Below are 26,820 nucleotides of genomic sequence, written 5' to 3'. Positions count from 1 at the left end.
TTTTCATTGCTGTTGAAGGGCAAAGAGCTGAGCCAGATTTGCTGGTCTCTGACCTTGGGGTTTGTTCCAGGACCTGTTAAAAGGCACATCAGTGAAGTGTGGACACAGATCTGTGCATACTGCTGACAGCCTTACATCCACCTTCCTGCTGAGAGTTGGTGAGCATCTGCTCATCCCTGAGCTAAGGCCAGGTGTTGGGAGGAGCCTCATCGGCCACTGCAGTGGCTGGCTGTGGAGAGCACACAGGTGGCAGCTGCACCGTGGCACTGACCTCCAGCTCTGGGCACAGCCACCAACAGCTCCACACCACTGCTGTGACACAGCCAGTCAGAATCAATCTTTGGACTTTACCTACTCTGAGGCCTCAAGGTCCTCTGTCTGGAGAAACAGGAAGGAGGAAAGGACAATTTTTAAGCTTGGATCTTGTGCAGAGCCTGTTGTCTGTGCTGGACATGGCCATGCCTAGAAGAGCAGCATTTCCCTGCACCCCTGCAATCCAGGGATGCTCTTCCACAGGAGTGCTGAGCCGCAGCCCAGCACAGGCCAGGCTGGGAGCACCATCTGCCGGCTTTGACAGAGCAGGCTGCCTCGTCAGAGGGACAAATTACAGGGTAACCCAGAGCTGCACAGTCATTAGACTGCATAGAAAATCAGAGATGAAAAAATCACAGGGTTGGAAATATCCCTCAGCTAAACCTCCTCCTGTCAGCCTCACAAAAGGGCCTCCAAACCAGTCTTTCTGCACTAGAGCCAAACAAACTGACTTGGGTGAAGGAGATCCAGTTGTAAGTTAGCTGGTGTTATTTAGGGCTCTTGCAGAGCTTGCGAACAATTTCAGCTAAAGAAGTTTGAAGCATGTCACTGAGCAGTCTGTTTAATGCTTCATTATTACAGTTTGAAATGTAGTTTTGTTTACAAATATTCCCAATATTATTGAAGGGAGCACTGAGAGCCTGAAAAGGAAAGAAAATATATGTCTCTGGTGCAACAGTGGACCTGTTTAAGCTGGCCCCAAGTAGATTTTTGTGGGTTCCTCAGGTCTACTTCCTCAGGTCAAGTCACTTCCTATGATCTATGATGGATGTGTCCCATCCCACAGTTCACTGCAGTGGATAAGGATCCACTGAGCTGTCCCTGCATGAACCTTATGGAGAACCTACAAATGTGAGGATGCTCTCAGCACTGGTAAAGCACAAGCAGACCTCACAGGAGGCTGCTCTGCATGCACAGAACAGCGTGGGGGAGCAGTGCTAAGTTACAAAATCAAGCTTACAGCAAAGAGGTCGCATCACTGTTGGCATTTTCTGGTGTGTCAATACTGTCTTTAATGGCACAATCTCAGACTGATACAGCTAAACACAATAATAAACAGAGAGGCTTCTGGGCACACCAGCACCTTTCTTGCCTTTTCAGAGCCAAAATGCTGAAAAGTCCATGTTTGCTTCCATTGCATGTTAGTTGATCTCATGAAAGCTATTGCATTTCCCCAGCCTTTATTTGGTTTTGTTTCTGGAGCCACTTGACTAAAGCAGAATACTACAGGGCATGTCCAGTACAGGACTGTGAGCAGCATGTGCTCCTTCTTGGGCTGCTGGTGGATGTTTTGACAGACCTTAGGCACTATTAAAGATGCATTTAGTTGGTCCAAAAGGCAAAGCTACAGTCAAAACAATTGAAATTCACTTACTGCACTGGAAGCCAGACCTTCCTGTGACTATTTCAGGCCTTTCAGGTTTGAATTCTAGTGTGTTGCCTAGATAAGATTAATTTCATTTTCTTTTGATCTCATACATTTGCATATCTTTTAACAGAAGAAATGTCAAATTATTTCTTGACCTTTTCAATGCCAATTCTATTTAAAGAAATCTGTTCTTTGAGCACTTTACATTGACACCAAGAAACTGTTGAGATATCTGTGAGCCATACATGGAATTATTACCCCCATTTCTTAACTTTTTTTTCCATATCCATCTGTTGCATTGGTACTGGGGTAGAAGGAAGCAGGAGTGTTACAGGTTTTCTTTTTCACTTTTTCTCTGACTTCTGTGATAACTTGTACAAGTTCTTTTAGGATAGTTCAGATTTTCTCTGTACTCTGGAAATTAAACTTAGACATACTATATTAAAATTTGGTGTGTTTTTGTTTTGGTGGTTTTTTTTTTTTTGTTGTTGTTGCTGTTTTTTGGGGTTTTTTTTGTTTTTTAATAAACTGGAAGTAATTACTGCAGATGGTGGCAGGTTCTCTATCTGCTGTTGTCCTCAAGCCCTGCCTGCCATTCTGGGAAATGAACAAATACTCAAACACACATCACAGTACTCAGTGCAAAGGTCAGAAAAGATCTGTATTGGCCAGCGGGTCAAGTGAGGTAAGGTTCCAGATCTGGCTATAAAATGTGTTTTACTTCTCTCTGCATTCATTTAGTAAATTTACAGAGCTTTTGTCAGTAACAATAACAAAATTTTAGGAACATGATAAACAATTTCCCATCTCACTTCTTTAGACAGTGCTTCTTAGAATCTTTTTAATAGCTTTTTAGAACTGTAATTAAATACTTTGAAACATGTTTGGAACAGTTTTGTTTCAGACTTTGCCTCCAGCTCCTTTGGTTTGAAAAACAGGCTTGTTTCCAGGAAAGTGAGTATTGCATTTAATTGAAATTAGATGTTGACAGAGGAGGCTGATGTTTCCAAAGCTGGTGGTGCTTCTGTGAGCTCAGAGAAAGGCCTGGGTGCTTCTTGCAACAGCAAATAAAAACAATTAATTGCATCTGTTTATTTTGGATCCACCTACTATTATTTTTTTCCTACTTTTTGTAATCTTCTTACTTAATTTGTTGTGGAGTAACAAAAACAGCTCACCCCAGTGAACCCAATGGAGCCTTTCCTTTCCAATTGGTCAAGAAATATCTGAAGAGTTGCATGATTTCAAAATGCTGTTGCTGCCGGACCTGAGAAATGTGAAAACTTCAGCTCAAGAATCTTGAAATAGATAGTTGGAGATTTACAAAAAACAACTAAAAATTCTTCCCCTTTCTACCATCAGAAATAGATGCCAAATGCAGGATGGTGGCATCTCCTGCATCTCACCACTGCTGTTCCAGTGAGACTGAGCCCCTTGGCAGACCTTCAGCTCCTCTGAGGCAGCATCAGCCTCTGCAGCTGCTCTCTACACTCAGTCCAGGACAGCCTAGGGGTGGGAGCACAGCTACCTCCACTACTTGAATTATATCATCAAAATTGTTAAACTGTGCTAAACATCTAAGCATTGAAATTTTGTTTCAATATAATTAACAATTTTAAATAGTATTCTTAAAAAATAATTTAAGAATAAATAAAGGGCTCATTTCCCTCACCTTTCCGTTTTTGGGGTTTTATTTTCTACCAGACAAATTCTCAAGCTTTTTCTCAGCATACATAACACCTTAGTTTTTAAAATGCTCAGTGCTCCAAGACCTGGTGCTTTAATGAGTGCAAATACCATCAGTCTTGCTGTAATAGGACACAGCTGGGGGCATAGCTGGCCCTGGGATAAATTGCTGCCACCTGCATTTCCTTCTCCTCTAGGTGTCCAGAAAGTGCCCAGCCACCCTTGGGGCGAGGGAGCGCCCTGGCTGGACAGGCAGCGCCCTGGGCAAAGGCAGTGTTTTGCCAGCAGTGTCCTACGTGCTGTGCCTGGCCAGGGCTCCCTGACTTCAGCACAGCTGGGCTCAGTGTGAGACGGCCAAAATCCATCAGAGAGCAAATCTCTGCTGAGCAGCTTTCCTTTCCTGAGACTCTGTAACCGAGGAGGGACTTTCGTCCACCTGAAGTGTCCCCAAGCAAAGCTCAACCTGCTGCCAGCCCTGCCTGATGGCTCAGCCACACCATCTCAGTCCTCTTCAAATCCTGCCTGGGTCCAGCACTTCTGCTTGGTAGTTGTGCCCTGGATGAAATGAGTTTTACTGGTCTCAGCCCATGTTTTGGCTGATCATGTCCACAGCACAAAATTCAATTGCATAATGTGGAGAAGATCTTCCTATGGCTTTGGGACATGCTGACACAACTGCTCATGTTGCTTTAGGGCCAGTCAGGGTATCTGTGGTGGGTGCTGTGACAGTAAGTGGGATGTCCCATGTAGCCAGCTGCCACAGGCTGGAGGCACTTCTAAGTAGCTCCAGCAGCCGCTGGCCTGGGATAAGCCCTTAGTGAGAGACTGTTAACCCAAACCAAAGACCCCCTCCTATGGACTTTATAGGAAATGCCAAAAGCAAAAAATTAAGGCGGAATAGGAAGGTTTAGCCAGAGGCCTTTCTTCTGGGGAGAGGATGGCCTGATGCAAACAGGAGGTGGGAAGAAAGAGCAGGTCACCATGATGAAGGAGAAGCAGATGAAGGTAGGAACTGTCCCTGATCCTCCTTAAACTTCCGGGGGATACTGAGGCAGAGACAATGATCTCATATCTGTGACCCAAGCCGAAGATGCAGACAGCCTGAACCCAATCCCCCCACCCCAGAGGACCCAGGGCACCCCAGCTCAGCAGCATCTCCAAGGCAGGAGAAGGAGAGGACACTTCAAAAGCAGCCCTTCCAGTTGCCTTTGCCGGGAATGGAGAGCAAGGGCAGTGCTGCTGGAGATTGAATCTAGTGATTACTTTAAGGGATTTGCTGTCTCTTTCTTTATCCCTCTCTCTCTTTTTTTTCTTTCTTTTTTTCTTTCCCCCCTCCTTTTTCCTCCCTCTTATCCCTTTCGTGGTGCATTTGTCTTCGAGGAACCTGGGGTGTTCTTTTCATCAGTTCAATCTCTCTCTGGCACTTGAGTCCTGATTGGCTGAAGGACTTAGGGGGAAAAAAAATCTTTAATTAAGTAGATAATCTCTTCTTAGGAAGTTCTGCGGCTCCATTTCACCAGCCCCCTTTAGCTCTTACTTTAGGATTGGTTATCCTTCGCAGAAGGTGGGATTCAGGAGGCATCCGCCTCTTCATCACACCAGGACTGCCGGGTGGAATATAACTCCATCCCTTCCCTAAATTAGTTGTGCTTCTTTTTTTTTTTTTTCCCTTTCTCTGGTGGTGGTGGTACCCAAGTTTGGGGTTTTTTTAGGATCTCCTTTCTCCCTCTTTATTTGGATTTTATATTTCACATGGACCCTTATCTGGGCATCTTCTTCCTCACTCCCTTCTTCCAGTCCTGCTATGCCTGGTGAGTATCAAGAGCATCACAGTCTGTGTCACAGGCAGGTGCTCTTCCCAGATACCCTAAGGAAATTCCTCTTCACCTTCCTAAATGTCTCCTCTTTCTCACTTACCTCAGTTCTCTCTTTAATGGAATAGATATTTAACCAAGTCCCTACACACTCACTAGCAGAGAGATTAGATCTATGAAAGTCTCTCTTTTCCCCTGCACCTTTCAAAAATAACTAGGGGCCAGGTTGTAAGCTGGGGCAAAATAGGGGAGAGTGGATGCTGAGACCTAGCCCCTCACTTTCAAGTGGGAAGATAACCCAACGGAAGAGTCAGAGACTTCTGTTCTTCCAAAGGCTCCCAGTCAGCTCGTCTCTTGTCTTAATTAAATCAAGCGGGGCTTCTCTCACACTCCCCAAAGAGGACAGTCCGTGATTAAGAGCTCAGAGCCCACAGGGGTGAGTTAGACCCACAGGAGTGTCATTCTGGATGAGCAGCCTGACAGCCAAGCTCCTTGGCACATACAGGGGCAGAATTACTTGTCTGAAATTCATGTATTAGGGTTTCCTGGGGAGCTGCTTTTGCTACAGCAATTGCTAAAGCTCGGTTTCCAACCACCTGAGTCCCATCAGACCAGTTCTGCTGTGCACAAATCTGTGGCCATTTCCTGTGGACCTCTTGTTTTGTCCTGAGGGCAGTGTTATAGTTATTTCTTAAAAGTTCTTTAAGGGTGAACAGAAAGAGATTATGCTTGCATCAAATCTTGTATCATTCCTTGTGGGATATATCAGTCCCATTCCGAAAGTGAAATGGTCTCTGCAGGTATTTTTCCTATGTGATTTTTACTGAGTACCCAAAATTTTTTTCTCAGTTGCTGTGATGCCCTGGGGAATCTGCTCAGCGGGTTACAGACTTATCTCTAACGGCAAGGAAAGTCTCTTACCACTCAATTACTAAAATCCCCTGCCTTCTACATAGCAGATCTCTAGGGTTATTACCACGGATGGAGAAAAAGAGAAACTAAAGAGTAAATGGGAGCTCATTCCTGTTAGTGTGGAATTTCAGAGATTTTCTACTCCCCTCATTAAAAGAATACGCAACAATTTGTATATGTCTAAATACTATAAAAGAGCAAACTCAAGATAAACCTCCCTTCTGGAACAAGGGTAATATGTATGTTCTACAGAAAGGCTAAGCAAGAACTCATGCTGATTTTATTGTTATTTTTCTGTTCTTCCTGTGTATTTGTCTTGCTTTCCTCAATAAAAACAGGTTTAGAATACATTAAAAGAAAAAAACATAACATTTTAAAGAAACAGTACACAGGAGAGAAATTTCAGCACACGAAGTAGAGCTATATATAGAAATCCAAGATATTTTCAGTCCAAAGTTGGATGTTTAAATTCCTGTCTCTCAGAAGTTTTTATCTAAGAGAAAAGTTTATAGATCAAGACAACCCCGCTTCTCTCTGCATGTTGCTAATAGGTCATGAGTTCCATAGAGAAAGGAAAATTGCAACCTTTATTTGAAATTATCATTTTGCAGACACTGTCCCTTAACTCTTGAGGAGAAAAAAAGACAAATTTGTGGGAATCGTAAAATAATTCTACTTGAAATTTATGTTGGTTTTCTCTATCTCATCCAACTATTTAAAAAAACATTATTTTTTTCCTGTGATTTAATCACAAGAATTGGGAGTGGGAGCATAGTGGGGAGCCATATAGAACAACAACAAAAAGTGGTTTTATATATATATGTGGCCACTTCCCTTCTTTGCACGTGGATTAGCTTTTACCATTTAATGGACCATTCAACCAGTGTATTATTTCTAGGTGATCAAAATGTCAGGGTTGCATTTAGGAACAAAATCCTCAAAATAAATACAATAAAATAGAGAAAAATGAAGGAAAAATAAGTAATGATACAAATGTTATTGAGTTGCTGTTCAGTTTCCTCTCCTGTGGGAATAACATAAAGATCTCTTACTCAGTAGTTTTCTCCTAAATATATTTTTTACACTTCAGCTGCCTTTGGTTTCCAGTCTCCCTGATTTTCTAATAACCTTGGGGAGCTCATATTGAGAACAAAACTCAGATCCAAAAGGAAGTTCTATCCTTTTTCTCTATTTACAATAATGACAGTGAAGACGTAAATCCAGCTTTATCATTTTCTAAAGAGCAGAACCGACAGCACAGTAGCCTGAGTGGGTGGTAAGCTATCAGACAAATATTGTAATGACAGATTAGGTAAGGCTCTCAGGGCATATTAAACTGAGAAGTGTGATGCTAAACTGATGAGTGTGATGTTATTGGTTAAAGTTGTAACTGAGACAGAATTATCAGAGGCTTATGAGTATTTGATATGAATAAAATATAATGGGACAGCTGCTTGGCAGCATTTTTTGCTTTCAGATTCAATAAAACTATGATAGAAAACTCCTGCTGAAGATATTCACTAGCTTTGAGACAATTTTCTAATATTGGATCCAATTACAATCTCTTGCCCTGGATTTACTTTTTACCTGGAGATATGGAGCTGGGCTGAGGGAAGCAGCGTGCCCTGCACAGCCTGGGGAGGGGGCAGAGGAACTCGAGGGTGTCCTCCCCCTACCTGCCCAGCTATGAGCCTGCTCTGCTTCAGTCTGTGTAATGCTGTCCTGGGGTCTGAAGATGGAGGGAGAGAGATTTACACAGCTAGAAACTCCCTGAGCTTTCTCAGAGAAGAGAAATTACTTCAAGTGTCTCTTTACAAGTGTGTGATACAAAAAATCACCAATGTCATAGGAATTGGGCTGATTAACACCAGCTATGAATGCAGCTACTTAGTTTAGTATTACATTCTACTTTCCTTTACAATGGAATGAAAATGTAGTAAAAATACATAATTTCTTTTAAAAAATCACACTACAGAGAAAACAATGAAGAGAGGTTTTGGTAGTGATTCCTATTTGCAGCACAGAAATGATTCTAGAGACACTGTCACTATTGTACTACATCTGTGTAAGTAGTGGCTTAATTGCTGTCTGCCCTTACTGGAGACTATATACAGAACGGAGATGCATTTTTCTTAGCTAAATTATAAGAGCAAAGAAAAGCACATAGATTCTTTCTCCATTCATATCTTTCCTTCCCCTTCAACACAAGTAAGAAAAATTTCAGCCAGCCTCCAGCCATATGATAGTCCCGTCTTCCCTTCTCCTGAAGGGAAACTGCAAGAGTTAAATGTTGGGGTGTCAAGTGCACAAAACACTTGAAACTTTGTGAATCCTTCACTTGTCTAAGTCCTATAAACCCAGCCAGCAGCATGCCTGCATATTGATCTGAGAGCTCAAGGAAAATGCCTTCTGTCTCTCTGACTTTATTAACGGTTTAGAATATCCTGCTGGGAAATTGCTACTGTATCATTTGCTCAGCTGCAGATGGAGAATTGGCATATCCTGAACTTGGCCTTTTTGTGAACCTTGAAGTTTATCCTGGAAGAAACAGATCCTCTGCTTCAATGCAGTCATGTCAATTGACTCCTGCTAACAGGCTGGTTTGCTGTAAACTGATGTTGTGGATTACCATCCTCCTCCTAAAGCTGTCCTTGCAACTTCTCATATGTTCCTAATCCAAGTGTTTGAGGCAAATCCCTTCTATACACTGTGAAACTGGGCTTTCCTACCCACATGGGAAGCAATGCAGACAGCATATATATCTTCTTTTGGTGACAAAAACAAGATAAGAGAGGACTTGCAATTTTCTAGCTCTTGCCTACGCAGGAGCATTTTACCAGAGTTTTCTCACAGCTGCTACCAGGGGCCCAGATTCACACTGACACCATCCTGAGTGTGGTCCCCATAGCAAAGCACTTAAGGTCAAGGCAATGGACAGAAGGGAAACCAGATGGAAAAATGACTTGTTCATGCTGCTACCCAGTTGCGTTAGGATGGGGACCCATGGAGCTTACACAGTCTGATTAGCCCCAGGTTCATGGCCCTGTGTGATTCAGGTCACCCGATGCTCTAATCACTCGGCTACAGATGCCGTCTCTCCAAGTCCCAGGAAATATTTAATTAGCTGTACAATGCAGAAGCAGCTTCCAAAGGAAAATTCCTCTGCAATACAACCATCGACTTCGTGCTAAAGTACCCATGGGGGCTGGAGCACAGCCGTGTCTGAATCCCAAGCCTGGAACAAAGGGAAAGAATCTCCTGTTCTCACAGCCCACTCCTGTTTTGACCCAGGGGAATCTTTCCCAGAGAAAGCTTCATCAATATAAACCCATTTTCACCAAAAAACCCACAAAAACCAAACCAAAACAAAAGAAAGCTAGACTCACCAGAATGAAATGTTGCAAACTCATTTCTCCAAACTCTAAACTGTAATAGCAAAGATCAGGTTTCTTGTGATTTTGACCAAGCTGAAGTAATGAGATCTCCTTTTGTGGTGTGCTTTGGAAAGGATCTCTGTGGGTGCAGTTCTAGTGGAGGTGAAGTGGGCTTGCTAACTACACAAGTGGTTTTCCAGGGCAGGACAGCATCCTCTCTCAATCTCTCATGTGTCTGATGTCTGTGGACCAGTCCTGCCACCCTGTCTGTCCCTGTGTCTATAGCAGGGCTGCACTTTGACCCTCAGCTTTGGACAGCATTGCCTGCTTCCTCCTGTGCTTGAGCCCACCCTGGGATGCCCCCACAGTGTCTCTGCTGGATTTGTAGCACAGACAGTATCTTTATCTCCTTTATGAGGGAATACTTGTAGTTCATTTGAAGCAGAACATAATCTCGAGAAGAAGACGAAGAAGTTTCTATCAGTGCATGCTCTGTCATTTTTCCAATCAGTCACTCACTGCAAGATCTCAATCCACTGATTCCACCTCTCTGGCCCCAGTGTCCTCCCTGGGTGATAACAGCAGTCACCCATTTCTCTGAAGTGCTGGGTTCCAGCAGGGAAAATGCTCCACAGACTCACCAGAAATAGTGATGAGTGTTATTTTACAAATTGGGAGAAAGTGGAATTAGGTATTTTTAGGAGACTCTCTTTTCTTACTTCATTTCTGAATTGGGATATTTTGAGTTGGCTCTTGGGATTTTTCAAAGTGTCAGTCCTTTCTGCCATGATGCAGCTAGGCAGGATTCACCCAGCCATTCTCCAAATTCTGCAGGTGGTCATTGCCCATATGGAGTCCCAGTGCTGACTGACCATTTGCACAGAAACAGTCTTTCTTACTGAAAGACCAGACAGCATCAGTTCTGCAAGGCCATAGGGACAGTGTTGGAGACAAGCCACACTGCCTGACCCTTGGAGGTGATCCCTCCACACCGTCAGTGGGAACAGCAGAAAGCTTCGTTTTGTCTAGGACCTTCCACCTACCCCAAACCCCCAGGGTCCCCTGCAAAGTGTCCAGGAGGATGGGAAAGACAGGTATATTTGTGCTTAGCCATCACCATAACCTGAGGAGAGTATGGGCAGTCAGACATGGCACCACAGGAAAACAAGAGATTGTGATGTGGAGAGATCCATCTGGATACATATTGCAAAGGAGCAGTGGTGCGATGCCCTCCTTCCCTCAGCATGGTCCTACTCCTGGGGCTGGGGCAAATGCTACCCAGAGTTTAGTCAAGTGAGGTAAAAAGCAAGGCTAGGGGAACCAGAAAGCTAAATAAGGGGTGGATTGGTACAAAGGATAGCTGAGCAGAGGAAAGCAAAAGGAGGGAGCAGTGAAGGAACTGTAGCCCAGTACAGCTTGACTGAGGGGACCAGGGTGGGGGGAAGGGGACTGCACTATCCTGTCCCTTAGGGAGCAGCAAAGGGACATGGGGGAAAGACCAGAGGTGCCTGCAGCCAGGAGACAGGCAGACTGTGGGGGAGTGAGAGGAGAGCCCTGGGATGCCTGGCATTCCCCAGACCCCTCCACCATCACCCCCTCCCTGCTGACACTGTCTCTATCTTCCAGGTCAGTGAATAATTTCCTGATGACGGGCCCCAAGGTAAGAGAAATCCCTTTGATCTCTGTCCCTGATTCCACTAAACCCAGGGAGGGAAGGAGAGAGAGAGAGGGGCTCCTGCTTCCCACTCCTCTCCACCCAGCCTTGGCCAGAGCTCCCCTCACCCCCAGGTTTCCAGCAATAAGGCAGAGAAAGGCCAGGAACTTGTGAGTTCTTTGGGCTGCATGAGCCCTGAGCAATGCTGACCGAGGGTTCCTTTAAGCTGGTTGGGGCCAGGTTCTGAAGATGTGTCTATATTCACTGGCCAAGGCTCTCACCTGACATCTATTGCTTCCTGAGGATCAGGTTGGCATCAGGGCCCACACTGATCCAGCTGGAAAGTATTTTCTGTAGGCCCTGTAAAACATACTTCCTCAAGGAGCACAACTAGCATTGCCAGGACTTTGTTCTATATTTTTGACCCATCACATCCTTATGCTCCTCTTTCAGAGGCCTTTTTTTCTTAGCCATGACCAGTTGTAAAATTTACCCAGATTTTGTTCTGGCTATTCCCCAGGAACACTTCCAGGCCCATCTAGCTCCCAATACACTGCTGGAGCAAGCTTGTCCCAATGCACTAGCTCTCCCCCATGGGCTGTGGTGAAGAAGAAGGCAGGTTGAGGCATCTGCTAGCCTGGAGCTCCCTGATCTGAGCAGAAAGCTCTGTCTCCTCTCATGGTGGAGAGACAAAGGGTTCCCTGTGGCAGAAGTGGACTGGCACATTCCCTATTGTGGCTAACAGCCAAGAGCTGAGCTTTCTCCCACAGGAGGCTCAGGCTCTGACCCAGTTCAGCAGGAAATGGGTTTGTTGCTGGTGGTGGTGAGCTTCCCAAGGAAGCCAAGCCAGGGAGACCTTCTGAGCTCTGTATGTGCTGTCTTTGTAAGATGGCACACAGGTTACTTTCAGTTGAAAACATGCATCGTCCCCGTGCTGACCCCCAGCTCTGCTCCTAGGCCTATCTCATCTACTCCAGCAGTGTGGCGGCTGGGGCGCAGAGCGGCATCGAGGAATGCAAGTTCCAGTTCGCCTGGGACCGCTGGAACTGCCCGGAGAGGGCACTGCAGCTCTCCAGCCACGGTGGGCTGCGCAGTGGTAAGGAAAGTATTGGATACCACTACTGGGACCCCCTTGCTACAGGTTAGAGCCCATAGCCCCCTCCTCTCTTCCCAAGTGTCTCCTTTTCTTCCCCATTCCCACCTGGGAAGTGCCTCTCCCAGGAATCCCCCAGAGGGATCTTCCCAGGAGACCCCTTCACCCATTAGCTCCCAGATACACTGGGATCTAGCTCCAAGGCCTCCTTGCAATGCCAGCTTTGCCCATGGACCTGCTGAACTCCAACTGACACAGGACCAGCCCTTACAAAACTGTCTCCCCACAAGGATGCACCCCCCTGACCTGTACATAGCCTGCTGGACACCATGCCTAGATGGTGTCCCAGGGTATTCCAGGGAGGCTAAGAACCAGCACAGGCTGGCTAGATAGCAATCAGAAAGATAAAGCTAAAGGGAGCAGGAAAATTCATCAGTGGCTGTGCTCTGGCCAAGAGGCAGGACAAAAGCTTTTCTACATTTTCCAGATGTCAGAATCACTCTAGGCATATATCTAGCATCCCTGACCTGTGCCACTGTAGGGCATGGAGCAGTGGTCATTGTCACTGTATCCTATTCCTTACCTATTTGCAGGTGTCAGGAAATATTTCAGTGTATATCTTGCCCTCTATACCTATGTTTGATGCTGGCCTGGGCTCATACCTGCTCTGTAAAAGCAGGACCTGGGTGTGGAGGAGAGCTCAGGCCTCTGGTGGGACTAGAAGCAGACAAGAGACCAGAGCTCCAGGGAGACATGGACAAAGGTTTCCTCAAGCGGGACCTTGAGGAGACAATTGCAGCACAAGGCCTGCTCTGAGACCAGAAGCAGGTCCTGGGACCATTCCTGTCAAGGTTATCTGCTCAGATCCACACCTTGCTGATATTAAAGGAAAGCTAAAGGCTCAGTGAAGCCAACTGATGATTCCCAGACTTATCCTGGTGGGTAGGTATGGTCACTGCTCAGAGCCTTTTCAGCAGAAGATATGGCTTGAGGGGACTGTGGGGAAGGAGCTCTTCAATACTTGGAGGGGACCCCTTCTTGCTGGGGGTGTTAGTGAGAAGTGGGGGACATTGGCAGTCTGTGCTGTATCACCACTGTTGAGCTCCCACAAGGACAGCCAGGTGCTGTCTCCTCCACACCCTTTCAAATGACATGAGTCAGTCTGGATCATATTTGGGAGCTTCTATCTTCATGCAGTTCAAGCCAAAACTAAGCTAATCTGACATGTAGTGCCTCTTCTCCACCCCACAAAGTCTTCCCCACTACAGATGTCCTGTGCAGACTCCTGCACGGTAGGAACAATTTCTAGCACTGCCCTTGCCATGAAATCTTTTGCACATCTGCTCTCTTTGTATTCCCCCCTGGCAGCAAACCGAGAAACAGCCTTTGTCCACGCCATCAGCTCTGCAGGTGTCATGTACACGCTGACCCGGAACTGCAGCCTGGGGGATTTTGACAACTGTGGCTGTGACGACTCCCGCAATGGACAGCTGGGTAAGGAGGGATGAGCTGCTCATCCCAGGTGGCAGGAGAAGCTTGTCTCTCCTCCACTGAGGCCTGTAGAAACACCTCCCCATCCTGGTTCCCACACCTGGGAATAATGCTCAGAGAAAAGCTTTCCCTGGTTCAAACCAAAGTAGCTCTGTGGAAGCTAATGGAGCCACTTCCAGTTTACACCAGCCAAGCTCTTTTTGCTTTCCATTTACTTTCTAAATGAGCAGGAAAGTAGAAGGGGTTGCAGTTTCCCTGCTTCAAATCAAGAACTCTATTTAAGCTGCTGGTGAGAATGACTATATCATATAGGCTGAGGAGTAGATCTGTGCCATGCACCTAAATGATCTTGGTACAACAGCACAGATCCTGATATAGCAGCACAGGTCAAGGACCTCAGGGTTCCCAGGGTCTGCAGGACCAGGTTGGCCCCACAGCAGAATGACCATGAGAAAAAGCAGGGTGGCATTCATAAACTTCTCTAACACTTGTCAGCATGACAGAGCGTTAGAACACAAGAGCACAACCAGGAGAATCACTGTGGCAGCACGCAGCCATCACACCCTCCACATGACAGTGATATCCAGGCCTTCAGCCACCAAGCACCCCTGGTGGGGAATTCCAGGCTGCACCACTCCAGCTCTGCTCAGCTTTCACAGAAAACAGACATTTAGGGGTTTTGTTTTGAATACAAAGAGGTCAAATTTCAAATGATCAAAATGATCAAAATCTTTTAAAAGCCATGCCCTGCCCAGCCACACTAGGCAGTCAGTATGTATGACTTTATGACAAACTCCTCTGGAGTGTCCAGTATTTAGTAATTTACTGTCCTGGCTGATAGCCACTACTGCAAAGGTGTCCAAGGTTTGGGAATGCCTGTCTCTAGCAGAGCAAGATTTTTGGGCAGCAACACATAAAATTCTATTTTCTCTGGAAAACCAAGTTAGTCATGCTACATTTCTTTTCCCCAAATATATCTGTTTTTAATAAAAAACTTTCCATTGTGGACTTAAAAGCCTTGTAAGGCACATGTAAATTTTCGGCTTGACCAAAGCATGATTCAGTTCAGCCATTGGACTGAATCCAAGCTGGTGAAAGGTTTTCTTACTTCCTTCAGTCCCAGTCCTTGATTTGGACTACATCATCCACTGCAACTACCCACCTCCCATGAAACACTCCTGTCTTTCCCTGGGAGAGGGAATCACAATGCCCTGGGGAAGTCCAGGCAAGGGCCAGGCCTTTCCAGACAGGCACAAGGCCATTAAACCACAACTCCCAAGATGTATCAATGTGGCATGTCAGGGTCAGAATGTTCCAGATTTCAAATCTTCATTAAAACTTTGGCATCTTTCTGTAGGAGGAAAAAAAAAAATGCATTATGCCTTTCCAGTCCCATTCAGTTAGGAAAAGTACCTTCCACATATTTTTGTGTAATTTCACAGTTCTTTGCTGACTCCCTTGTTTCTTGATGGTAACTAGAAAATCAGACCCTTCTAAGATGCCAAACATAATCTCAGAATTCTGGGTGTGCCAAAACCAGGGCCTCCTTGATGCACATGTGCCAGGTTTGGGCTGCTCTAGGCAGAGGGGAATCTTTTGCCTCTGACCAGGATGCCTCCACCAGTTTGTTAATCCAAGTTAGCAAGATGTTGTCCCTGCAAGCCACACTGAATCAGCTGAAGTCAGGGTTTGAGAAGTGATTAGAGACCCAAAGGCTTATCTGCATGTCTGCTAATGCATGATAACTGACAGCTTCTAAATCCTGCTCCATAGAAAACCTGGAAAGTCCTGAATTTGTTGTACATACCCCTTTGCTGCCTGCCTGAGCCATTTACTATCCAGGCCTCAGAAGAAATGTCATGAACTCAGTGGGAGGGAATCTAGGAGTACTGTGTGGTGAAAGGCTGGATTTGCCCCACAGCCTCCATTCCCTCCCATCACTTCTGAAACCTCTTCTGGTTCTTTGACAGAACACATCTCATCTCCTTTCTTAGGGGGACAAGGCTGGCTGTGGGGAGGCTGCAGCGATAACGTGGGCTTTGGGGAAGCTATTTCCAAGCAGTTTGTGGATGCCCTGGAGACTGGACAAGATGCCAGAGCTGCTATGAACCTGCATAACAACGAGGCAGGTAGAAAGGTGAGCGCCTCTCTCCCTCCAGAGCTGACAGTGCATACCAAATTGGCTCTGAGGATTCACTGTGGAGAGTCACAATTTGATGTGGCTAAAAACACATGTCCAGAAGAAACAACTTCTTGGGGGGGGGCATGGCAGCAGTACAATGGTGTCTGCTCTAAGCTAGCAAAGCTTCTGTGTTACGGTGTTAATGACTGTCTGCAGTACTCTTTCTCCCAGTTCAATGAGGGGAGCACTGTGGAAAAGCAGATCTGTGAGCTTTAGGACTACTGTGCATGGAGAATTGATGCCAAACTCCTTCGCAGGCCCGGAGCCATATTTCTGCATGCATTGCAGCACAGAAACAGAAGTAATCCTTTTATAATTATCCCTCTGGATATATAATAAGTATATAATTTATTTCTATATTTATAAAAAATATAAATAATAAATTTATTTATACATAACAATATATAATAATCCCGCTGGGATTATTTTCTTGAGCCCCTCTCTCTGCTCACCCTGTAGGCAGTGAAAGGGACCATGAAGCGGACCTGCAAATGCCACGGCGTGTCAGGGAGCTGCACCACCCAGACCTGCTGGCTGCAGTTGCCCGAGTTTCGGGAGGTGGGCACTTACCTCAAGGAGAGGTACCACAAAGCCCTGAAGGTAGACTTGCTGCAGGGAGCCGGGAACAGCGCTGCCAGCCGGGGTGCGATTGCTGAGACCTTCAGCTCCATCTCCAAGAAGGAACTGGTCCATTTGGAAGACTCTCCCGACTACTGCCTGGAGAACAAGACACTGGGGCTGCTGGGCACAGAGGGCAGGGAGTGCCTGAAGAGGGGCAAGGCGCTCAGCAAGTGGGAGAAGCGGAGCTGCCGGCGGCTGTGTGGGGACTGTGGGCTGGCGGTGGAGGAGAGGCGAGCCGAGATGGTGTCCAGCTGCAACTGCAAGTTCCACTGGTGCTGTGCTGTGCGCTGCGAGCAGTGCCGCAAACGCGTCACCAAGTACTTCTGCGTCCGCAAGGAGAAGCGGGAGCGCAGCGGAGGTGGCGGAGCCAGCCGCAAGCTCAAGAGAAAGCTCTAACTTGCTTCTGCTCCTCCACAGTTCTGTCTGCCCCTCTCCTCTCCTGCCCTTCCCATCAGCTCCTGGCACCATTTCTGTTTGGCATAGTTTTGTCTCATTCCCACTGCTGCCTCACTGGGGCTTGGGCAAGGCAAAAGAGCCTTGTATGAGCTCTCAGGCCTTGCAGTGGTGAAGGGCATTAGTGCAGTGGGCAATGTCTTCTGGGGAGACCTTCAAGTGTTCACAAAACAAAGTGAGACTGGGTCCCTTCAGCTCAGTGTCACTCTATCCAGTGACTATGGCATTATCTCTGAAAATACAGGAGGTCTTGGTGGCTCCTGTGGTTTTGAGCTTATCTGTTCCTCAAACAAGCACCTGCTCTGGGCTTTTGAGTAAGTGAGATGAAAAGTACAAGGAACTTGAGATGGCACCAACAATTGGGCAACTCGGATTAGTAAATGAGAAGAGGTTTTTAAAAAACAGAGGTACTAAAACAGTTATTGCCTCAGGCCTACACTTTGAGGAAATACAAAAGACATACAACTCCTTTCTCAGCAAGCCAGCCTCCAGGGATCCCACAGCTTTGCTTCCCACACTTTGACAGCTTTGCTAAGCTCTCCAGTGCTTTACTTTGCATTTGAAATGGCAGCAGCAAGATCGAAACTGCTGCTTGACCTGCCCATTACACAACTGTCCAAAATCAGGGTCCCATCACTTGATTTTTACACGCTTTCTTTGTGTCTTCCAATTCCCCAGGTCTGGTCCCCCTTTTTAGGCCAGCATTCCTATCAAAGCCCCTGACTGATGCCATAAAGATGCCCTCATACTTCTCCACTACCTCCTTCCTCCCAGATCATTCCCAGAGAGGAGCTGCTGAGCTGAGCCTATTCCCCATGTCCTGGTGTACTTGCCAAGCACTCTTACCCTGTCAGCTAACTAACTACTTCTTCCTAGTCTGAGAAAAAATGTCAGTTGGTATTTAATGGTGGTGTAAATAGGAAAGTGAAGCACTTTGAAGTTTAATTTATTGCACAGTTACTGTGATGTATACATAACAGTTTTTCCTCTACCACTTATTGTATATATTCTATAGGCTAAGCAAGCAGCAGGAAGACTTGGTTGATGCATCTCTGTTCCCTTGCTAAGGCTAGGGGAGGGAGGTAAGAAGCTGCCAGCTGCGGGACTTGGGGAAGCTCACTGTACCATCACAACAATCTTCCCCTGAGCTGCGATAATATCATCTGTTTTGCTGTTTGAAGTGTCCTTTAGCCAGACAAGAAGCCAGCAGAGCTGTTACTGGCCATTAGACTAATCTTGTAGACAATATTTGTAAACCAATAGCCAATGCAATAAATCAGTAGCCAAGTGCTTGCAAAATGCTGTTGTGTCTTAAGTGGTTGGGTGTTCTTTTGTCCCATTTTGTGTGTATGTATAAATTTAAGAGTCCTGGAGTTTAAAACACACTGCTTACCCATCTGAGCTCAGGAAGACTCAACCAGTTCCAGCCAGCACAACCTCAGCCTCTACCACAAGGGAAAAGGATGTGCTCTCTCCTGAGCTTGCTTGATGATGCATCCAACTGCAATGCAACTACCAGGAAGAAATGGGGTGGGAGTGGGGCAGACAGGGCCCAGTTGTCTAGTACACAGCAGATATATTAACAACACTCAGCAGCCTATATTTGTCTCTTCATTATCAATTAGTCCCTTGATTCTAGGACTACCTCACAGGGGAGCAGGAATTTGGACCTAGGGTCTCATGAGAGCAAGAGCATTCCTGTCAAGCAAGAATCTGCCCTTTCAAAAATTGCAAGAAACCTTGGCCCATTCTCAGTGAAAACTGAAACACTTCCACTTCACACACAAACTACCACTGTTTGCACAGAAGTTCTTACTAGCACGGTGACCCTGCCAAAGGTCTCCTGCATCCCCAGCACAGTTCCCCTATCCCTGTGGTTGGCCAGGAAAGAGGAAGCAAGAGCCTCTCGACCACCAGGGAAAGCTCCAACATGGGCCTCCCTTTTCCTTCTGGCTCTCGCCGTTCCACAGTCGGCTGGAAAAGCTGTAGGGCTGTTTCGCGCTGTCTCCCACTCGCACGGCTGCGGGCGAGGGGGACGCGCGGGGCGGCTCAGGGGAGCCCCGCCGCCCCACGCCGCTTCCGCCGGGGCAGCGGCGGCCCGCAGCTGCAGAATGCGCTGACCTCAGCAGCGGGTCCCCTCCCGGCGCACGGAGCCCGCAGCGGTACGGGCCCTGCTGCCATTGTGGGCAGGATTGGATGCTTCCATGTATTCATTTCGGTTTAATGAAGGCGCATTCCTCAGAGGAGAAATATTTACATTCAGCTTCCCAGGTGGTCACCTTCGCCCAGATGACACACAAACAGGCAGCCCCCCGCTCCCTTTTCCAATCCAACCTCTTTAGAGGGCTCGGGAGGAGGGGAGACAACGGAGGGGGGCTGCTGGGGGAGCAGAATAGAGAAGGGAACAAAATGCTAATAAATCAGCCAGCCAGCCCTTTTCCCCTCCCCTCAGTGGAGTCAATGGAAAGTGTCATTTCACATGCTAATCCCCCTCCGATCTCTTTACAACACCTTTTCCGAAAAGTGTTTGGGAAAAGTCCTTGTGGCCCGTTTACAGCTCCCCGCCGCTTCAGATTCCTTCTTGTCTAAGGCCGCGGCCCCGGTGTGGGTCTCTCCCTCCAGCAGGGCTCCTTACAAAAAACATCTCAACAAAGACTTTGGAGTTCATCAGCCTCCCACTGAAATTCACAGCTGCTGAACAAACTAATCCCCTCTCTTGGCCTTTCTTCCTTTCAATGGGTTCTTGGCTTCAAAGACACTTTGGGAAAGGACTTTGTGGGGACTCACACTGCTCCCTCAATAGAAGTTAGTGCAAGCATTATCTTCAGAGCAAGTGGCTTTACAAACAAATACTGCCTAACAATCTCTGCCCCTCCAGCTCCCCCAAACACACACAAGCCTAGCCTGCAGACATGATGTTATCTGCCACAGGATTAGAGCTCTGTTTTCTGTGCCCAGGGATCCTTTCCTCTGCCCCCTTCCCCCCCAAATTCTTTGTCAAGCCAAAGGCCTTCTCACACAACTGAAAATGCTTTCACTGGTGCCCGGGTGCTGTGAAGCCATGTGCCCACACGGGATGGAGCAATGCTCACTGCCCGTAGGCTGAGATATTGCCAGCCAGCAGAGATGGTGCTATAAACAGAGGAGCACTTTCCAGTGGGGTTTGAATGGTAATATACCACACCAGGGACAGGGCCTCTGCCACAAGCCTCTCCAAGACTTTCAAGCGAGTCACCTCACTTCCCCCTTCGGCTTGCTTTCAAAGCAAAGAGCTTCAGGGATGGTGCTTACAGGGGTAAACATGAAGCAAAACAGAGCAACAGAGGGGCAGGTGGGATGGCAGCATAAACAGCCAGTCTCTGCACAAGTACTGGGTAGCAGTAGCTATGAGTGCTGGAGGGAACTAATGTCATATGTATCTGAGAGATATGTGGAAAATCTGTGCTTATTTCTCAGCAGCAGAAGTGGCCAGAGTTAAAGAGAGCAAAGGGCTGGATGGCAAAGGGTAGCATAACTGAATCCAAAATGCCAGAATCTAAGAAATGCCAGGCTTGTTAAGTGATCTCAGAAAGCTGGGGCTTCCCTTATATACTCATTAAGCAAATGTATGCCACCTGGGCTGTGTAATAACCCCATTCTGATGCTGCACCAGTGTTACCTTTGACAATCAGCTTTGCTTGTCCCTGCTGGGGGACAGCTGTTAGGCCAGGCTGTTTGCTAACTGCTCCAGACCAAAAGCTCTTCAAGACTCCAAACTGGGTGCTTGCTTCTGCCAGCAACAGAACTACAAAAGGCTTCTTTTCCTTGAATGCATGTGGTGTGTCCCTAACACCCATAACTTCCAAAAACCCTGGGCCCTTCTCAGCAACAGCCCTTCAAATTTTCAAACAATCTTTTCAAGCCTTTGCTTCCTCCAAAGTCCTCCAGCCTTGGGTCATGTAATACAGTCCTTCATATTTCAGAGTTTCATATGTGCTGACTGGCAGGGTTGTACATACATACTAGCTAGCTGACAGAAAAAAAAACCCCAGAATTTCTTTCTTTTGTAAGAAAGAAGTTTAATTCCCCAACCTTTATCTCAGTACTGTTTCAATTCAGCCCTTCTTACTTCCTTAAAAGATTAAATCAGCCAACAGATTCCTAAGTTATTAACTAATGATAAGAACTGACAATTCAAGGGTATAAATTTCCACACAGGTCCAATCCTTATCCTCGTTCAAGCTGCATGGCTTCAGTGGTGCAACATTTATTTCCAATGGGAGACAATGTCATCAAGGGCTCTTGGTTTACTCACATACTTCCAACTCTTGATGTCAAGTGCAAAATCTCAAACACTGCTGAGATTCCTCAAGACAACCTGAGTCTGGGGCCTTCTTGTGTCTGAGGCAGATGAACAGTCACAACTGATGCAGGTGATCTGGAGATCAGTGCTCTGACCCTGCAGCCTTAGGGAGTGTGTAAAACCTGAGGTCTCACCACAGCAGGATGGATACCACCCATAGCAGCAGAGCCCAAAATCTGGTTGCCCCACATGGTTCTCAACTGCCCTCTCTGTGGGTGGCCATGCAGAGTGAAGAAGTCCCATGCAGCCAGAGGTAACAAACCAATGAAAAAAAGCATCACAAAACACAGCTTTTATTTCACTGTTCTGTAATTTCTCAGTGCATCAAACCGCAGCAATAGAAACAACACAGCAGCAACAAGGAGGCACTTTGACCTGGAAAGGAGTCAATGAGACATGTCCTCTTCCTCCCTTCTGTGATTCTCCTCCCTCCTAAGTCTCATGGTAGACTAGGTTGATTCGTGTACGTCACAGAACCGCAGGCCCACAATAGCATTATCACTCAAGCAGCAAGAAGAGCAAATAGGGGCTGGCTGCATCCAAATCTTGGGAATAAGCCTTGCTCTCAGCTATGGATCAGTGATTATGCTGCCTGGTTAGTAAGGATGTTGAGAGAGAAGGCAAGGAGGGAGGAAGAGAAGGAAATAAACACACAGAAAGATGTGCCCTAAAATCCCATCTGCCTTCCCAGACTTCTTCCTCAGGACAGATATTTTTCATCCATCTACGTCCAGAGGATTGCCACAGTGATGACAAGTCTCAGCACAATCCGTATCTTCAAGTCCTAACAAGATCACCTCCTGCAGCATATTCCTACTACTACAGTGCCAATGGACATTTAAGAACCACGTTTTCATGTATCTGTAACTGTAGGTAGTATGAATGCACCATACTGGCAGCAATGAGCTGTCTCTCCCTGCTCAAGTCTGGGCTGGTCAGGGTAGCTCAAGGGAAACCTTTAAGGGTCTTAACAATCGCTGCTGCTCTTAAAGTCCCTAGGCCATCTGAAAAACCTGAAATAGGAAGCCTTTAGATAATACCAGTGGTAACAGTCTAGCTGTGCTAAAGTAAAAGAAGTGAAAAAGGCCAAGAGCCAGAAAGGGCAGCTTTTAGCCCCAAGACAGGATGTGACTGGCTCTGGGGAGAAGTGCACAGAGCACAACCTGCCAACATTCCTGAATGGGAGAGTCCCAGGAACTGGAAATGGAAATCATCCCTGGGTCTGAAACATTATGGGCTTGAGCCTGCAGATGATGGGGGAAAAGATATAAAGGAAGGTGGATAGAGGGCAAACAGGAGACTTGACTTTTAAAAACAAGAGAGCTGGGTGAAGAAGAAAGAGAACCAAAGCTGGCCCAGAATAGACTAGTAGTTAGCCCCAGCTGTAGCAGGATATGGGTGCAGAGGGGTAGAAGGGTGAGTCAAGGATGAGAATGAAAAGAAAGAAGGAGCCAGGAGAGATCCTTGCTGCAGCCCAGCAGAGTGAGGACACACCAGCCTAGATTCCCAAGGCAGCCCAGCTACCACTCAGGAAGTTTACTCTGCAGCAGGGAACAGAGCCTGAGGCTCTTCTGTGGTGGTGCTGCAGGTACCAGCCCTGTTTGTTTCCTGAAAAATAAAAAGCAACATCAACCTAGAAGGGAAAGATTTTCCCCTTTATGCTGGGGATATAGGGAAGAAGAAGGACCTCTGTGCTACCTGGACAGCCTGAAATTGAGATCCCTGGGCTGAAAAGTGGCCTCAGACTAGTAAGAAAGAAGAGAGAAAGAACAGTCTCTAGGAACTGCAGGCACCAGTGGGCTATCTGGAAAGTGGATGGGGCCAGGCGTGCTGGCTTAGCACAGTTCCGGGCACTGGCACAGACCTATTTCTCCAGAGTCAGAAGGAGAGTCCACAACCTGCAGCACATCAATAGGTGAGGCAGTCCACCAGCTCCTGGTGTGCACTGTTCCAGCTGCTCCACACTTTACACATTCAGCTTGCCTGCTATGGTCATGAGGACTTTCAGGATGGGCATGAAACCAGACACCTCACTGAAACTGCTGCTGCTCACAACTTGGGTGTGAACCAGGAGACCCTGTGGGTAGTTCTTAGCCTCAATGCATCGGGCAATTTCGTGGAGACCCATGAGGATGGTTGGAGAGAGCTGTGGAGAGGGAGAAGAAATGAATCAGCATATTCTGTGATATAACACAGGTCTCTCTTCCTCCACACCCTTCATTACTGTTCTCCACTTCATCTTCACCAAACAGCACCTATACAGTCAAGCAATGGCAAGAAGGATATCTGCTTCTCCCCTTGCTTTCCCAGACTACAACTGCCAGCTGGCATCAGCAATTGGCATCACCAGCTTCAGAGTTTTCCAAGCTAGTTACACTATGTTCACACTTAACCACACCCAACTGCTCCTTCTCATCCAGGATCTATGTGCCAGTCTTGAAGGGCAAAAGCACTTTTTAGATACCTCCTCAACTTTTCCTTACACTATGTCTAGGCCAAAGTTAAGAAAGAAGATACAAGGCAGGCTGGATTAATGACCACTACAAGGTTTGGCACTCGCCTTGTCTTCCAAGAGAATATGTGGTGGTTACACTGGTACAGACACCAAGACCCTCAATCCAGTGCCAAGGTGGGCTCAGGGACCCAGCAGGACCACAAGGAATGGTGGCAGCTACTCACCGCCTGCTCGCGCAGCTTCTCATACAAACACTCCAGCCGCTGCAGCGCGTCCTCCAGCTTCCTTCGCGTTTTCTGAAGCAAAATAGGCATTGCTTGTTCAAAGCCACCCCTCCAGAGCCAAAGCACTCTCACTCAGTCCCTCCCTTCCTCTGTCTTTCCACAGCACCTTACCATTCAGCTGCATCTCAGCCTCTGACAGCCAGGGTCTGTGACACAAGCCAGCCATGCCCTCACTCTGCACATACACATATACACATTCTTTCCCCAACACAGAAAGATGGGTTGCCCCTTTTCCCATCTCCCAGTCCAAGCATTCCTCCCTTCTGCCGGTATTTGCAAACCACAGGATAGACTGATGACTTCCAAAGTGTGAGAGACAACCACTAGTTGACCCATGGGGTGTTCAGACAGCCTCACCCTGATCAGCCCAAGAAAGAGCTTCTTCCTGGTCTCCTTAGTGAAAAGAGGGAATATCCTTCCCACTCTAGGTAACCGCCAAGGAAAGTGTGTGAAGTGAGTACTGAGGCTCTGATAAGACTGACCTCATAAACCCCCATCTTGAATAAACCACTCATGGGTAACTTATTCCGTGAATACAAATGCCTGGCTCTGGGCACTACTGGAATAGGCCTGGAAGCCACAGGAGTTCAGGTGCCTTGCACTGCTGTACAGAGCCAGCTATTCAACCACCACCTGAGTTAAGTGCTTAAGCCCAAACCAACAGGCCTTTCTGTCCATAGAGGGAACCTTAGATTCTGCTCCCAGAAATTGCTATGCTGCACTCTTAGAAAGCACAAGCAAACACACTGAAGATGCTGTTCTAATTGCCTGACTCTGGCATAGCAGTCTGGGCTCAGTGCTCGTCCTAACACCTATCAAGCAGAGGTATTCTGGGAAGCTTCTTAGTGGCCCCAAGCCCTTGGAAAACTTAGCAACCTAACACCATGTGCAAACACTGCTTTTCTGCTTCCAGACAGTCTGGTCTGACACATTCACCCAGTGTGATGTGCCAATAGCCTTTCAGGAACCAGGGTGGAGAAATTACATTTACTTGGACATAAAGATTGATTGGCTTTCTCTTCCACCTGGCATATCTCAGCCTTTCTCTCTACGGTCTAAAGACAGCTGGTAATACCAGCTCTGCAGGAACTATCTGCAGATCAGGCCAGTGAAACTGAATTAGCTGAGTAAATTCTTCTACTTTCCTTAAAAGAAAGCGCCAGGAGGACAGAATCATTGCTCCAAGAGGGCAATGAGAAGCAGGGGTTAAAAGTTAGAGAATGCATCTCAGATCCCAAAGTTGAACAAGCCTGCAGCCTAAAGGAAAGAGGCAAATACAGATTAACTTGGTTATAGGGACAAGACTTTTCCTTTCTTTACCCAACCAAAAGAAGGAAACACCAGTCAAACATCTATAAGTGATAAAAAGTCCAAGATCAGAGAAGGGAGGACTTACTGGATCAGTGGCAACAGCCGAGCAGCGTTGCACCAACCCTTCAAAGGTAGCCTTCAAAGCCTGGTGCTCAGGGGGCAGCTCCTTCTTCTCAATGACTTCTCGAGGTAGCTGGTGATACTGACAGAAAAAGAATGCAGCTTCATGAATGCAACAGGAGCATGAAAGGCCGGAGCAGTTAGATTCCCCTCTTCAAACTAGAGAACAGAAAGAATTTCACCCCTTCACAAACCTAAACCTAGAGAGTATCTGGAAGCACAGAGTTAGGTTATCTTCAGACTGTGATACAGCTCCAGGCCTCTGTGGAGTCTCAACTCCCAGCAGGCTGACAGCCTGCCTGGTCTCCCTTGCTCTCTCCCACCCATACCCAGGTGCCATTTTTCCAACCTGGCAACTTCTCTAATGCTCAGCAGAGATGCCTTGTAGAGGCTAGGGAGCAGCATAAGCCCTCTGAAGCTGCTGAGTAGTAAGAACCTCAAAAGCTGAGCTTTTCTACTTGAAAATATGCTGGTGGCTGGGGAATGCCCCACTTTCCTTGGTACCTGTAGGCTGCCTTCCTTGGGTGCTCCTGGGGGTGACTGGCCAGATTCTTGCAACCTGGATAGCTGAGGATGGATCCCTTGGGGTTCAGCAGGCACACCCATTACTGGAGTTGTGATGGGGGCCAGAGGAGTAAATTTCTCAGACAACTGTCAGCAAAGAAAGGAAAGAAAAAAAAAATCAAGAAAACCAAGTCCATGGAAGAAAGGTTGGTTGCTTCTCCACAGAAAAATTCAACATCCTTTCTAACTTGAAGAATCTTCAGTTCTCAAGATGATGAAAGGACAGATCCCTGCTCTTTCAGCCCCCTGACTCAGAGAATAGGGCCCTTCCTCTTCCATCCTAGATGAACAGTCAAAGCGACAGCAAGAAAAGCCCTCTGGAATTGTTCAATCAAACAGATCCGTTACCCCTGAGAGCACTGGTCCTCAGAAAGCTGCTTGGTCTCTGCAGCGGCACGAGTCCTGAATGTAGAGATTAGCAGCAGTAAAGTGTCCAACTGAGCAAGTATTGGGGAAAATCCCACGACATGGGGGGGAGATTCCTCTTGCAAACACTTCATCATGCCCCTGCTAAGCCAGAGAGTCATGACAGATTCTCTCCAACAGGGCTAGATCAAAAGGAGATGGCTTTAACAAGAGGCTAATCCTGTTGTAGTGAGCACAGCCTGAAGCAGGTTCCCAGCTATGCTGCCAGAAAAAAGGGCGAGAAGTCTGTTCCAAGCTAAAGAAGAGGGGTGGGGGGTGGGAAGGATGCCAAAGAAGCTTCTCATCACACCTGCCAGCAGGCACCAGTGATAGAAACAGGGTACTGAGAGCATTTGTTGCAGAAGAGCTCAGCTCACA

General features: G+C 46.9%; 2 protein-coding genes across 6 annotated transcripts in view; one reads left to right on the top strand and one right to left on the bottom strand.

The window, feature by feature from the left end:
* The first annotated feature begins 4,899 nt into the window (after positions 1-4,899).
* On the top strand, positions 4,900-18,263 carry WNT8B (Wnt family member 8B). 3 transcript variants are annotated; one of them, XM_085582480.1, is made up of 6 exons: positions 4,900-5,178; positions 11,094-11,127; positions 12,079-12,262; positions 13,583-13,708; positions 15,700-15,842; positions 16,347-18,263. In XM_085582480.1, the coding sequence occupies exons 1-6, from the start codon at positions 5,120-5,122 to the stop codon at positions 16,902-16,904; spliced, it is 1,104 nt and encodes a 367-aa protein (XP_085438606.1). In that variant the 5' UTR covers positions 4,900-5,119; the 3' UTR covers positions 16,905-18,263. The 3 variants fall into 3 exon arrangements, with proteins under 3 accessions (XP_085438606.1, XP_021403366.2, XP_085438605.1); XM_021547691.3 differs by having other exon boundaries at positions 4,903-5,178; positions 12,079-12,217; XM_085582479.1 differs by lacking the exon at positions 4,900-5,178 and having other exon boundaries at positions 10,855-11,127; positions 12,079-12,217; positions 16,347-18,250.
* Positions 18,264-21,580: 3,317 nt separating this feature from the next.
* SEC31B (SEC31 homolog B, COPII component) overlaps positions 21,581-26,820 on the bottom strand; it is a 35,028-nt gene continuing 29,788 nt past the window's right edge. For all 3 annotated transcript variants that reach the window (XM_085582476.1, XM_085582478.1, XM_085582477.1), the window contains 4 exons: positions 25,978-26,124; positions 25,439-25,555; positions 23,983-24,054; positions 21,581-23,449 (listed from right to left, as the gene is read on the bottom strand). In XM_085582476.1, coding sequence (XP_085438602.1) covers positions 23,270-23,449; positions 23,983-24,054; positions 25,439-25,555; positions 25,978-26,124 — 516 coding nt within the window. In that variant the 3' untranslated portion in view covers positions 21,581-23,269. The remainder of the gene's footprint in view (positions 23,450-23,982; positions 24,055-25,438; positions 25,556-25,977; positions 26,125-26,820) is intronic.

The sequence above is a fragment of the Lonchura striata genome, chromosome 6, assembly GCF_050655825.1.
Source record: "Lonchura striata isolate lonStrDom1 chromosome 6, ASM5065582v1, whole genome shotgun sequence".
Classification (NCBI taxonomy): Eukaryota; Metazoa; Chordata; class Aves; order Passeriformes; family Estrildidae; genus Lonchura; species Lonchura striata.
Note: the sequence above shows the minus strand (reverse complement) of the source record. Positions and strands in the feature narration are given on the sequence as shown.

What these genes read in the sequence shown, in the direction of transcription:
- WNT8B (XM_085582479.1), top strand. Translation starts at nt 10,954, where the DNA reads ATGGGGGAAAGACCAGAGGTGCCTGCAGCCAGGAGACAGGCAGACTGT. An exon ending in CCACGGTGGGCTGCGCAGTG is followed by an intron (nt 12,218 to 13,582) that starts GTAAGGAAAGTA and finishes CCCCCCTGGCAG; the next exon opens with CAAACCGAGAAACAGCCTTT. An exon ending in ACAACGAGGCAGGTAGAAAG is followed by an intron (nt 15,843 to 16,346) that starts GTGAGCGCCTCT and finishes CTCACCCTGTAG; the next exon opens with GCAGTGAAAGGGACCATGAA.